This window comes from Bison bison, unplaced genomic scaffold, assembly GCF_000754665.1.
Source record: "Bison bison bison isolate TAMUID 2011002044 unplaced genomic scaffold, Bison_UMD1.0 scf7180017864270, whole genome shotgun sequence".
Lineage (NCBI taxonomy): Eukaryota > Metazoa > Chordata > Mammalia > Artiodactyla > Bovidae > Bison > Bison bison.
In genome coordinates, this window is record NW_011494842.1 from 4,190,603 (window position 1) to 4,205,854 (window position 15,252).

Here is a 15,252-nt window from a genome sequence, read left to right on the forward strand (position 1 = left end):
AGAGGACAAATGTACACCTATGGCTGATTCATGCTGCTGTGTAACAGAAACCATCACAATACTGTAAAGTGATAATCTTCCAGTTAAAAATAAAATAAAATGATGAGAAGCAAAGAAATTTAAGTGTTTATCTATCTACCTACTGTAAATATATAATATATATATGTATAAGTATGTGGTATATATAAAATAGTATAAGCATATATGTGTAAATATATATACGTAATATATATATATATATAATGCCATGCATATGGAAATACACAACTTTTATCACCTTATACTATAATCACTTGTGAATGTCTCTACTTTATTCCCTAAACTCCTTAAGAACAGGACTATGTATTAATCTTCCTTCTATTGCTCAGCGATGGGCATTTGATAGAAGTTTAAATTCATTAAGTACAAGTGAGTTAAATCTGATAGCTTTGTGTTTGACAAATTCATAGCAAATAGAATTTGATGCAATAAATTTGTAAGGTATTTCATAGAAGTACACTAAGTTCTCTGATAAGGAACATTAACTTACTTGGGTTATTTGATTACTCTCTAATTCACTGATGTGTTAATTTTCTGCATACAGTAATTACCAAATCAGGAATTACTAATAGAGAAATGAATAAAAATCTACTGCTTCAGGTCATTTAACAATGCCCAAGGGCCCTAACATATTTCTGAAAAATAAACAAAATCTCCAAAAGTTATTTGCTCACTAGAAAAATTAGCCTTGCTAATTGTCACACATGTGAGATAAATTTTTAAGTGTCTCAATCCTTTAGGAGTTTATAAAAGTGAACACATTATTTCAATTGACACACTCAATATGGAAAATATACAAACAGTGCAGAGTGATTAAATCCAAACACATTCATATTGTTCAACCCCAGCATGAACAAATTTAGGAGTAGAATGAAGAAAACATGGTCAGCATGGCAGGAGAGAGATAATAAAGAATCAGTTCTAAGCAGGGTCCACGTTAAGGTTCCATTCCCAGAGTTCTCTGAATAATAAGAAAGATCATTTCAATCACCCAGTGTGTGGGAAAATTTTTCCAAATCATGACTATTACTAGGGGAAACAAAAATTGATAATGAAACGTACATAGGAAAGAGATTTAGAAGAAACAGGACTTTCAAACTGAAGGGAAATGGAATTCAAGTGGCACTGAATTCCCATTTCCAGTAGCAGCATAAAGGAATTTTTTACTGTTTGCCTTTCTGAAAAGTCACTGAACAATTAAGAATGGAAAAACAAAGTAAAACAGGACAAGTTTTCACAATTCTCACATAGATTTAAACAAATAATTTTACATTGAATAAAGGAGATCTTACCCTGTCTTCCTGCTTAATCTCTACCATTTGTAATTCCATCCAAAACCTTCTCCCCATATCCTAGCACACTTTGGTTTTGCACACTTTCCTTGATCATCCCATATGTAGAATTCCAATAATCTATTTCCTTGCCTTAGAACAGTTTCTTAGGATGGATTCCCAAGGAAGTGAGAGACATGCTTTGGTACATTTCCTAAAATAATGAGTTGATTTTTCACTGGATTTTAAAATAATGACTAAATAATGTCAAGGTTTTATAATTTTTAATTTTTAAGAGAACCTCTCATACCAAAAGGAATTCTGGCACCTAAATGCAGTACATAATCTATTTTCAATCTTATTTTCAGGAGATATTAAATGAAGACTTTTGAGAAATCACCTTACCCAGTGAGTTTGACTGCATGTGTCCGAAACTTTCGATATTTTTCTGAGTCTTCATTTGTGCTGGTAATGTGTCTATATATCCCTGTCTTATAATTGAAGAAATCCTCATGAACTTGCATTATAGCTAAAATAAAACCCAACAGGATAAATGACATGATTTTAAATCATTATCTTAAAAAAAAAACCTTCAGAAATTCTTACAGAACAGTCAACAAGTAAATTACCAAGGGTAGAATCTAAAAAGGAATTTTGCAGTTCAGTTTAATTTTCTTTCCTACTTAATTGATTGAAACATTTTCTAGTTCTCTTATAAAAGTAACTTTTAGCTACTTAGCATATTACTTAAAATCACATTGTACATTTAGAACTCGATCTTTTTTACTTGACAGAAGCACTATTATCAGGAGCTGAATCCTTGCAGGAAACCCAGTACACTCACTGGTGATCACCAATTCTCCATTAACCTTGGGCTTCTCCACCAGTCCCTTAAAATTCCAATTAAGCTATCAGTGAAGGGTGAACCTAACAAAGGATTTAAAGTAATTGTCCTTTCTCCTTAGAAGTAAATACAAAAATTTCCTTGGTGAGTTTGAATAAAAAGTAACCCTTAGCAAAAGAATACTCTGAGAAGATTGCATCCATCCAGCTCTGGGGAGCTAAGCCAATAGTGTATTCTTTGGAAAGGAAGAGCTTATACTCTTCAGAAAGGAAGAGCTTATATTTTATAAAACTCTTCTTTCTTCCCTCACCTAGATTATTTCTTTTTCTTTTCTGTATTGTGGCTGTTTTATTGAAAGGCTTGAGCAATTTATGGTGAATACTTTAAACTTCTCTAGAAGACATGAATTGAAAGCATTTTTATTTGGGCTAGTTACATATACCTTGACAACTGTGCACAATGCTTGTCTTAGTTTGATGTGAATTTTAAATAAAATAAGGAAGAAAGCCACTAACATTTGACAGATCCTAAAATGAAGCTTCTCCTCCAAAGTCAAGTATTACTTTTGATTTCTACTTTTTATTTCATTTTTTAATGTTTCATGCCTTTTCTGATGGTGTCCAAATATTCATAAAAGAGATGAAATCTTTATTTAGTTGAACACACCTTTCCATAGGATGTTAAGAATTTATATAACTGTATTATATAAATTCATCCTATTCCATAGGATGTTAAGAATTTATATAACTCTATTCAGCTCTTTGCTTTTGTCCTCTTTCCCGCACCTAAACTTCTTTTTAATTCTACAGATTTTAGAAGAATGCTCACAGTACCATGTATTCATCATTCTATCACATTTTACATTCTTTTGTAAGGCAGAGGGGGAAAATGTTGTACCTTAGCACTGGCAACAACACGCAGACAGCCATGTTGCATCTACAGCGAGATGAGGCAACCAGCATTTAAAACTGTGAAAATATTGCCATTGGCAATCTCTTCCATAGAGCTACTGACCCCATTAGCATTCAAAGCACCATGAATAAAAAGTACTCTTCAACACAGAAAAATACCCTCCCCAACCTAAGAAACATGAATGAGATGCCATGACAATTAACTTGAAGACGGATTCCTCCTTGAGTTTCTGACACCAAACAGACCTGATGATCTAACTACATAAGCTACCATAATGCAATTTTACTTCTGGAAAAACACACAAACTTATTACACTCTACCCACACACAAGGGTAGGATACTGAGCACTGTCTTCTGCTCTTGCTTCGGCCTGGCAGGAGGAAAGTTCTCAACAAACATTGGTTCCATGATGCTGAATAATTTGAACTTCAACTTTATTATTTTCAAATTTTACCTCTTTATTTTTGATTCAGTCTATAAAATTCATGAATACTTAAGTATCTGACCATTAAATAAACATAAGCTATTCTCAATTTTCAATCATTATGCTGCAGATTTCTTTTAACTGATTAAAAGAATGAGAGAGAAACTTTAAACAGTAATATAATGATTTTAAAGACTCAAAGAGGTTTAGATAATTCGACCAAAGTCATTTAAGTAGCAAATGTCAAAATTGGAATTTCAAATTTAACCTTGACTTCAAATGCCTGGCTTCCTTCAGGTTTGTCACACAAACTCTAGTTAATGAAGGATATATTTAAATTACACATTAATTCCCTACTGTTTTTCTAGCCTTCAAAGATTACACAACTGAAAGGAGAAAAAAAAATTTCTTTTTATTCATTTCAGGTTTTGTGTATGGCCCCAGGATTTTAAAAACTGAATTCAGGCCATGTTCAGAATAAGCCTTGGTTTCTCAATAAATGTTAAGCGATGATAAAGATCAATAAAAGTCTTTCCAACACAATTTTAAAATCTGTAGTTCCTGTTATCTGTTGAACCAATATTGATTAGGCCAACGTTCAGAAACACAAAAATACATATAACCAATAGTTCTTTGAGTATACATCAAATGTTTTCAATTTAATTTTGGTTTGTTTCGCCTAATTATTTTATTTATTTATCAATTCCACTGCATTGATAATATTAATATATTTTTGGACTTTTCAGTATTCACAGCCTGAATTTCTATTTTAGGCCTCACTGGTTTTGTTCTCCCAAGCATTTCAAGGCAATATTTAATACTGGAAATATACACTGTAAATTTATTTTTATTCATACCATTGGTGCAAAATAAATTCCAATAGATAAGCAGAGGAACTGTGTATCAGATATAATATCTTCATATTAAATCAATGGACATTTTATAAATTAGTATATGATTTCCTTATTGATTTTAGTTTACTATCCATAACACATTTTCAAAATAGATCAAAATGGAAAGCATTTTATAAATCACAAAAATCGTCCTGGCTTATTTGATTTCTTTTGAGCTCATAGGAAAAGGGAAGTGTCTACTTTGTTTCTATTGCTAAACCTTCATTTTCCTACAATCCATTATCTAATCCATTTAAGCCGAAGTGAGATTTTTAACACTATGTACGAGTCAAATATAACTAAACAATCAAACGAGCTCTCAGCATTTCCTGTTTGAATGTCTTTTGGGTCCATGACCACTTTGTATAGACTGAGCTGACTTTCATCCAATGTGTCATTAACATTTGTTCAACAATTCAATTTATGAATGAGTCTGTCTTCTTCAAGTACAAGAGGAGCTAATGAGGCTATTAGGTGAGCCTATCTCCTATAATTACATTGGTCTTACAACCATTGAATCTTTAAGAATTATCTAAAAGCAAAAGATGTCTATCATTTATTAAGCTCTTTATATGAGTTAAATGCAAAGTTGTTTATTAAAGAAATAAATAAGACGCAATCATATGTCATCCAAGCTTACCTTGTGTGCATGCTAAGCCACTTCAATCAAGTCCGACTCTTTGCATCGCCATGGACTGTAGCCTTCCAGGCTCCTCTGTCCATGGGATTCTCCAGGCAAGAATACTGGAATGGATTGCCATGCCCTCCTCCAGGGGATCTTCCCAACCCAGGGATCAAACCCATATCTCTTATGTCTCCTGATTGACAGGCAGGTTCTTCACCACGAGTGCCACCTGGGAAGCCCAAGCTTACCTTGAACTGGTCCATTTTGCATGATTTCTCTCATGATCTCAGTTTCCTGGAGGGAAAAATATCAGTGAACACATTATCGTTGTCAGAGTACACTACACCTATTGTTTGGTCTGTAATGTTAGGGGCTGTACAATCAGCTTAGGAATTACGGAACCCAGTGTGCCTTGACAACTTGCAATTTACTCTTAATCATACTTTGAAATACTTGCATGTGAATCTCCACATTGGTGAAGTTGCTAAAGACAAGACACACACATGTTTCATTGACTCTTACACTGGCAATAATTTTGTTTTTGTTGTTGTTGGTTATTTTATTTATTTTTTTTTTGAGTGAAATTTTTTTATATTATTTTTTAACTTTACAATCTTGTATTGGTTTTGCCATATATCAACATGAATCCACCACAGATATACATGTGTTGCCCGTCCTGAACCCTCCTCCCTCCTCCCTCCCCATACCATCCCTTTGGGTCATCCCAGTGCACCAGCCCCAAGCATCCAGTATCGTGCATCGAACCTGGACTGGTGACTCATTTCATATATGATGTTATACATGTTTCAGTGCCATTCTCCCAAATCATCCCACCCTCTCCCTCTCCCACAGAAGTGAAGACAAAATATAATAATTTTTATGGTCAAAAAGAAAAAATTAAATAAAACACTGTTTTATCAGTGGAAAGTAGTGTTATCTCCATTCTTTGGACCACAACAGTGATCCCAGATGATTATTTTGTGAGGTTCCTCAGTTTTAGCATACAAATATTTATCTGTTTTCATCCACTGTGTAATGCAACTTTTAGGAATGAAGAAGTTCGTTCACATATGCATTTTGATTAGAGTACATCCCAGAAACTAGGACAGAAACAAATATTAACCTTGCACCAGTCCTCCAGATAGTTCCATTTTGGTGGAGTAGACAGACAATCACATAACTAATTGCTAAGTAACATAACTAATCATGATATACTAAGCTTGATTATAGAGACAAGCACAAATACCATGGATACAAACAAGAAAGGGACATTGATTCTGTCTAGAAGTCAATAAAACTTCTTAGAGAAGATGAAGTTTTGACCTACTTCCTTGACATGGAAGTTGGTGGGATAACCACTGGTGTGAGAGGAATCATCACCCAGCTAAGTAGAAGCAAAGAGGGCCCGTGCATGTGGGGAGCAGACAGCGGTCAGTTTATGAGGAACATTATGGGCAGGTGGGGAATGGGTAGGTTGGTTGGACATGAGTCCAAAAAGCAGTAGATCAGAACCAAGTCATGAAGGACCTGTATGTCACGATAAGAATGTTGAACTGTATTCTACAGATAACTGGAAATCACTGAAGCTTCAAACAGTCTGAAAGTGAGAATGTCTAGGTGACATCGATAAGATGGAGTAAAATTCTCCCAGGATTTTAACATGACAAACTGGAATCCAGGGGAATCTTTTTCCCACCATGACTATGTCCATTTCAAGTATTTTGTGGAGTAAGGCAAAGGATGAATAAAATAAGCTAATACCACAGAAAAGTCAATGAAAAAAGGTTTGCTTTAGCTTTTATCTGTCAAGTATGTATATATGTATGTGTGTATAGGCTTCCCTGGTGGCTCAGTCAGCAAAGAATCCACCTGAAATGCAGGAAATGCAGATTCAATCCCTGGGTCAGGGAAATCCCCTAGGGAAAGAAATGGCAACCCACTCCAGTATTCTTGCACGGAGAATCCCATGGAAAGATGAGCCTGGCAGGATCACAGAAGAGTCCATGGGGTTGCAAAAGAGCCAGACACAACTTAGCAACTAAACCACCATTTACTTTATATACACATATATACGTGTATGTGTTATATAATAAACATAATTATAAAACTCTATTCCCAAGGACATTCTAAAATTTAAGGCAATCATTTGCACAGCTAATATTACAAAGATAAAAAATTATACACAAATTGGAAGTCATTAATAAACACTTCAATAATATCAAAAATTATATCTGAAAGCATAGTATTATTTTAGAATATTCTTGTTTTTAAATAGTTTTATTAACAGTAGTATATATTTTTGAGAAAGCTAACCACTAAGAAGTCTTGCAATTCAGACTTACATTGGAAGAGACCCTGTACGGAGGAGAACACTGGTAGATCCTATTGGATTTCTCGATGCTGTTGGGACATGGCGTCGTGGCATGCCGTTTTCCCCGTCCATCAGACCTACTTGCCATGGCGCAGCCATTGTTGGTAGCATTTTGGTCTTTGAAAAGTGGATAGCACGCATGGGATACCAGTCTACGAGGAGTAAGCAAAGAAGTAAAGGTAGTACTTAGGAAATGCAGTAATGACCTATGCCCGTACGATTTTACTGATTTGCATATCTGTAAATCATTCTGGCTACTTACATGTAAGTTTCATGACACTGAACATAGTCGTTCAATCATATGAACTCTTTCCCTGCCCCATTCCTATATCTTCGCTATAGTTTTTTTCATGGTAAGGCATTTTATTTTAAATATAGCAGTGTGTACATGCCAATCCCAAACTCCCAATCTATCCCGCCCTCTAACCCTTGCCCTCTGGTAACCATAAATTTTTTCTCTAAGCCTGTGAGTCTGTTCTGTTTTATAAATAAGCTTATTCGTATCAAATTTTTTAGGTTCTAAAACCTTGCTCAAATCCATTCTAATAAAGACATTTATCTACCAAATAGAATTTTGTGAAGATGAAAAGCAATGATTAATAAAATATGTGGTAATATTAATAGGGGAAGGGTTCCTTAAGTCTTCATTTATAACTATAATATAAAAAAGCCAAATAGATAGCCAAAGGGAATTTGCTGTATGACTCAGGGAACTCAAACTGGAGCTTTGTAACAACCTAGATGGGGAGGAAAGAAGGAGGGAGTTTCAAGAGGGACACATGTATACCTATGGCTGATTCATATTGATGTTTGGCAGAAACCAACACAATACTGTAAAGCAGTTATCCTTCAATTAAAAATAGATAAGTTTAAAAAGCCAAATTTAATATGAAAAAGAACAGGTTTTATCATATTCAGATGGAGTATTCTGATAAATTATATGTTTTAGAATTAAGTATTTTTACATTTTTATTGTTATAAATACCTTCTCATAGGACTTCAATTATTAAGTGCTTATAATTCATGATCCTTCAAGAGAAATTGTATACACTCCTACAGTATTGAAGTTAATAAGGTGGAAAGTTATCAGATATATACATTATATATATGTATATATTATACATTATACATTATACAAATGATAAAAGAATTTTGATTTCTGATTTTGAAACTGAACATAGAAAAATACAAATTATTTGAATACAAATCTAACACAATTCATTGAATATAGAAGCAGACGATAAGGAAAATAAAACAGTGAATTTATTTTATGGATAGTTGATGTTCAGCTGGCCGTAGAATTATGGTACTAGGATTGCCTCAAGGAAATTCAACAGTGTGAAAAAGTAAGAGAATCTGAGTAAGGAGCATGATGAAAGCTAAGCCACTTTCACAAAATGTACCAGTGGATTACTTGGGGATAATGAGTACTATGGATTGAGATGTGTCAACCCAATTTCATGAATTTAAGCTCTAATCATCAATGCAATGGCATTTAGAGATGGGAACTTTGAAATATAATTAGCTTTTTGTGTGTGTGTGATAATATAACTTTATTTAAACCAGTAGTGAAAATATTCACATTCTTGAACAATATACTAGATTGGAAACCAACCATGATTATCAGATCATCCATGAACAAGGTAAGATTATAGACAAATTTTCAGATAGAAGAAAGCATATAACTCACATATATATGTGAATTAGCACTTTCTTTCCATAAAATGTTTCCTTATGCTAACTTTTCAAATCTCCCTACAAACTGCTCCATGTAAGTTTAGTTATTCTGTATTCATTCACTTTTCTCTACTTTTCAAACATTTGTGTGCTTTACTTTTCAACCATAGATTTATCTTTCTATGTACAGATTATCTATATTATCTCTATATACAGATATATAGTTATATCCGTAGAGACAGATAATTAGCTTTAAATTAAGTCATGAGGGTGGGACCCTCATGCTGAGATTAGTACCCTGAGAGACAGAGACGACTCTCTCTGCAAGTGGGGACTCAGTAAGAAGGCAAGCCAAGAGGAGGCGTCTCACCAGAAAGTGATTTGACTTTGAGTACCTTGATCGTGAACTTAGCTTCCAGAAATAAAAGCTCTGTGGTTTAGGCCAGAGTTTATGGTATTTTGGTATGTTAACCTGAGCAGATTAATACAAGGAGATTTAATTGGCTTTCAATGTTAAGTAATATTTTTAAGCTCCTGAAGGGCTTTAACTTTTATTATAGTAAAATAATACAGAGCTGACCGAGCACTATTAAATCAGGAAGGTATTAGCCCAAGTTGCCCATTCTAATCACCATCTTATTAGCAAAGCATTAGATACACATTTTAAAGAACTTTATAAATACGTAACACCCAGTCTCTTATAGCACACCCAGAGCACTCAGTGGATGAGGAAAGAACATGTGGGCGGCACATACACCAACTATTAGTTATCAGCTGCTATTTCCTTTGCCAAATAACTCAGCTTTTAAGTAGATCTTAGAGTAGACACAGGGTGCTGCATGGGTATCAGACTACATGAGAGTAAAGAAATGCAACCTGCATCGTCTCATCAGATGGGATTAATGGTGACAATGATGTTGATGAGTTGAGGCAACTATACAGCATGTCTTGATATCATTCCTCTGGGTCTTGGGCTAATTTCCCCCTGGCATCATCTATTAATCTGCCTGGGGAACTAAGAGTCTCAAGATAAGTATGAACTCTACCCGCCTTGTGGGACTCTACAACCATTTGGCTCAGAACCACAAGAAGACAATGCTTACTTGTCTCGATTAATTTAGCTGGAAAAGTATACATTTTTTCAAACAATTGTTTCTGATAGCTTATAACTTCAGTAGATACCAAACAGAGATTATACTTAAATGAAATTCCTGTGTTTATATAGATGTAGCATATATATTTCTAGAGTTTGGGGAAAATGCAAAATGTTTTTTCCCCTTATTCTAACCCAAGCAACACTCTTAAGAATCCTAGAGATACATGTTGGGGAGCTATTTACCCACGTTTTCTCAGGTACCACCAAGCCCTATCAACACTTCCGCTGTTGCATCCATGGCGCTTCTTGGCACAGCAAGAGATCAAATTCTGAGGGGATAGGTTGGCGGTGTATCGACCTTGGGACTGAATTGCTATGCGGTCAGCTGCCACACCTGCTTCAAAGAGAATATTAATTAATTTTCAAATGGCACATAATATTGCCAAAATTTGCATAGCCCTGTTTGTCTGAATCATTAAACTAGTCTCTGAAACTTAATGGAACTTAAAGGCCAAATGTGATGCATATTCCAACACACTCAACCGTGTCATAATTTCAGTCATAGTTGATGTCCGGTTTTGGCATTGCTTCATTATGTTACCATCTTCAAAGTCTGTTCTAGTTTCTTGTTCTTTTCATGTTCTATATACTTCTGAATTCTTCATTAAGAAACCTGTCAAGTGAAACACCTTACAAGCAAGAGTCATATCTTGCTTACATTTATATCACCTGTACTTAAAATGTGTGTGTATGAATATCTATAATGAATATATATATTCATTATATAATGAATGTAACTAATCTGAGGCAATCAGAAAAGCTAATCACAGAAATATTCATTGAAAATGTATCCAAGTTAATCTGATATAGTGGAATAAATTAAACTTTGGTTTTAAAACTAATTGAGTCTAGCATGAATCTACATTATAAACTATCACTCATTAATACTTATGTATGGAATCTAGAAAGATAGTACAGATGAACCTATTTGCAGGGCAGGAATAGAGACGCAGACAGAGAAAACAGACTTGTAGATACAGTCGGGGGAATCAAAGAGTGGGACAAATTGAGAGAGTCTGATCAACGTACGTACACTACCATGAGTGAAATAGATAACTCTGGAAAGATGCTGTGCAACGCAGAGAGCTCAGCTCCTTGCTCTGTGATGACCTAGAGGGCTGGGATGGGGGGATGGCTCAAGAGGGAGGTGATACATGTATACATACAGCTGATTCATTTTGCGGTACAGCAGAAACCAACAAAACACTGTAAAGCAATTAAACTCCAATTTAAAAAATTATCAAAAAGCTACATAGCACACTTCCGTGCTTATAATTTTCTTGAAGATCATGTTCCTAATCTCAGTGGACGTCGAATTCACCTTGTTTTATGTATATGTCTACCCTTTGTGACTGAACATTCTATTTGTTTAAATAATCCCCTAGCACGGTTGCTGTTAATGTGTGTTCCTTTCCCCAGTACACATTTGTTCACCACCTGCTAGGTGGCAGGCACAAGACTGAGCAGTAGAAATTGCAACAATGAACAAAATCAAGAGTCATCATCCTGACCTCATAGAATGGTAGACCGGGGAAACTAATCAACCAGTAGCAGAAAACTATATATGTGAGCATTTTGATCACGCGACCATGACAATATGTGTGTGGAGATCACAAGAAAATTCGAGTCAGTGACATTTTGGTACAGACTTTTGTTGTTGTTGGAGACCTAATTAGTCTTCTTCTTAATCTCTGACTCACTTTTGATTAAAGGAAGCACATTCATAATCTTTCTTCTACCTATCCACTTTTCTCAGAAGTTATAGTTTTTACTTATCAAAATTATCTGTGTACTGGAACCCCTCACAGTGCTAGTTTAGAATTATTAAACTAGCACTGAAATAAATTCTTCAAAAATAATTCCTTTACTTATGTATTTCTGTATATGTATTTACAAAATGAAATCACAGCACATGTACAATTCTGTAGTGTAACTGCTGGCATATTTTAGATGCTCAGTATGTGCTGGATCTATAACCTGCTACTTGCTTCTCAATTCCCATGTATTTTGTGCTAGGATAAATTTCATAGAAGCAAAAATCATTATACCTCCATCTCTCTTAGTCTCAAGAAAATAATTCCCTGTTTCATAAAAGAAAATAGAAATTCCTTGATGCTTTGACTTTCGGGACAAGGGATCAGAATCAAGTATTCCCGTAACCATTCTCTGGTTCATAAAAGACTTTCACAAACAATACTGAAGGAGTCAGAAACCTGCCTCTGGGGTCACTTCTGGGACTTCTTGCCTTTCACTTTGGGCAGGTCACTTCTTTTGTTTGGGCCTCTTTTATAAAAGCAAAGGCTTGAAAATGGGGACCTCTACCTTCCTATCCAGCCCCATGAATCTGTAGATTCCAACCAAAGGATAAGAGCTTTAAATTCTAGTGATAGTCAACATGTTGCTCTTATTACAGACATTCCTGAATCTCAGTGAAGGTTTAATCCAAATTCTCTTGAAATACTTAAAAAAGGTCAGAAGATTTAAAAATGACTCAGTTCAACAAATTGTTTTCCACTCTTTATATGAAAACGTTCACTGGGCTTTACCTCTGACTCACACTGATATTTTTCCTGCTTATTTTATTCTGTCTCCAAGTTTGCTCTGCAGCAGGCATCATCCCTACCATTCGGAACTCCTTCGCCTCTTAGCTTCTGACATCTTGCTTAAATTTTATTTAGCTATATAACTATATTTTTATATGTGTGCATATTTTTAATTGTCTTCTTTATCCCATTTTATAATTTTTAGCTTCTTTGAAAGACAACTTTTCTCATTGTAACTACTGCTATATTGAATATGCAGGATACAAAACTGACATCCGTTAGGCAGAGGGACAGATGGACTTGGCCCTGTGCTGAGGCCGTCTATGGGACTGTGATCAATGGACCTCAAAAATACACAGCCCAGATCAGCCTAGCAAATCACTTTCAGTACAACAAATATCTTTCCTAAGACATCTTCAGAAATGCTGGTCTAGCTTAAACTTAAAGTAAAATTATTATATATCCCTTAGGAGGTGTAATACATTAGCCACATAAACATAAAATGGCAAATGATGTATCTGATTAAATCTGTCCCCATCCATTTGAAACAAGGCTCAAAGAGATTCCCATGCCAGAGAATGTTTACCCTGGGGGGATAAGCATTACCATAGAAGTAACAGATGGAGACACTCCAGGGTGAGCTCAACCAAATGCATCTTTTCTAGAACAAACTAGCTTATTCTATGAAGTGATGGTATTTAGAGAAAGTGTCAGCACTGCTCTGTCCCAAGAAGTGCCACCCTTCAGAGCCTATGAAGTTATTTCATGATGCATTCAGTACTTAGTCTGTTTTTGAGGACTCTTGGAATTATTTCTAAGCCTAGAGCACAGTTTTATGAAACTGATCTTTGAGAATAGACAATGTTGTGTGAGGTCTAATTGTTGTAATACAATCAACACATTTTGAGGATACTTTTGGAGACCAAATCTTGGGATTAACCTGAGTACTGATGTACTGGCCTTGTGAAACTGTATGAAGTTGCTGTAATAGAGGTGTGTTATCCCTCACACTGCTTTTAGTGAACTTTTTTTTAAGTCTTTACTGAATTTTTTACAATATTGCTTCTGTTTTACTTTTTGGTATTTTGGCCACAAGACATGTTGGGTCTTAGCTTTCCCACTAAGGATCAAGTCCACACCCTCTTCGCTGGAAGGCAAAATCTTAACCACTGGGCCACCAGGGAAGTCCCTCCTTACACTTTTGAAGTAATTTGGAAACTACTCTTGTTAGATCAGTTGTTTCACTGTAGAGTCAGAATCTATAAAACTGATTTTATCTAAAATGAAATAAAGCCCATTTAATCCATTATCACTTAGTTCTGAAGTCTCTACATCAAATATATTAATTTCATAATTAAATATATTTCTGCAGATCTAATCAAGAGAAAAGAATATAAGAATTATTTTATACATACAATATATATGTATAGCATACATATTAGGATTGCAGATAGTACTATGGGTAAAGAGGAATCTTATACTCTTCTTATGATCTGGCCTTAACTCTCAAAGAACAAACAAATTTTGGCAACTTTTCTCTGTTGCTCTTTTGATCTACTCTCTATTTAAAATTAGTCTGTGATGATAAAGACCAATTTCAGAGTAAAAATGGGTTTTTATTTAATCTTCAGGCTGCTTTCTCTGGTCAAAGTAAGATTTTATTTTATTGACCAAGTGATAATATTTAAATGTTCTAAATTAAAAACCCTTTTAATTACTATCCCAGTGTCTAGAGTAAAAGGGGGAATTTGTAAGGAAGTAATTAAAATGACTTTATTACTTGCAGTGGAAAAAGCCCAGGATGCAGCACAATTTTTTTGATCCAAAGGGCCATGGGTCCATCCAGGCCATTTGTAAGATGCAATAAAGAATTCTGGAAGATCAGTAGTTTTAGTTAAAGAAGCCTAAAGAAGAAAAAGAAGCAAATATGTCAGAGTTTTTCCAATCTATCCCAATAACCATTATAAGAAATCCCCATGCCCTGTTATAATGTTTTTTTATTTTGTACATTCAACTGTTCTGAATGACATTTCTTAAATGTATAATTTATGTAACATATCTATTTCACTGTATGTTTAAAAATAGTAATTCAATGTGAGGAATCATAACATAGTACAAAATTGAAAGAATACGTAGAACGTGTTTTCTCAGTTACTATATAATGCAATAATTTTGGCCACTGTTTTTTGTTATCCTTACATGGTGCTATTTAGGTGATGGGATAAAAGTGTCAAATTCTCAAGTAGATTGTGGTAGAGTGTCTGTGTGAAAACTCGAAGAGCAGTGCCATAGAAATCCTAGAAATCTGGGTGGTTTTAGATTCTTATGTCATCAGATTGGCCACACTGCAGAATCTTGGAGTTGGAGCAGAATAAATTTGCTTCTCTGAGTAGATAGTTTCAGAGACATAGACACAGTCTCAAAGTCTTTCTACCTGGGACAGAAATACACCTACCTTATACATTACTCATACCTTCATTATTGGTTAATCAGTGTG

At 34.8% G+C, this 15,252-nt stretch overlaps 1 protein-coding gene across 1 annotated transcript in view; it reads right to left on the reverse strand.

The window, feature by feature from the left end:
- The window catches only part of TINAG (tubulointerstitial nephritis antigen), a 105,013-nt gene that overhangs the window by 52,548 nt on the left and 37,213 nt on the right, over nt 1–15,252 (reverse strand). Inside the window, exons 5-9 of the mRNA XM_010848546.1 lie at nt 14,536–14,659; nt 10,396–10,546; nt 7,351–7,531; nt 5,257–5,302; nt 1,716–1,839 (exon numbers count right to left, since the gene is read on the reverse strand). Coding sequence (XP_010846848.1) covers nt 1,716–1,839; nt 5,257–5,302; nt 7,351–7,531; nt 10,396–10,546; nt 14,536–14,659 — 626 coding nt within the window. The remainder of the gene's footprint in view (nt 1–1,715; nt 1,840–5,256; nt 5,303–7,350; nt 7,532–10,395; nt 10,547–14,535; nt 14,660–15,252) is intronic.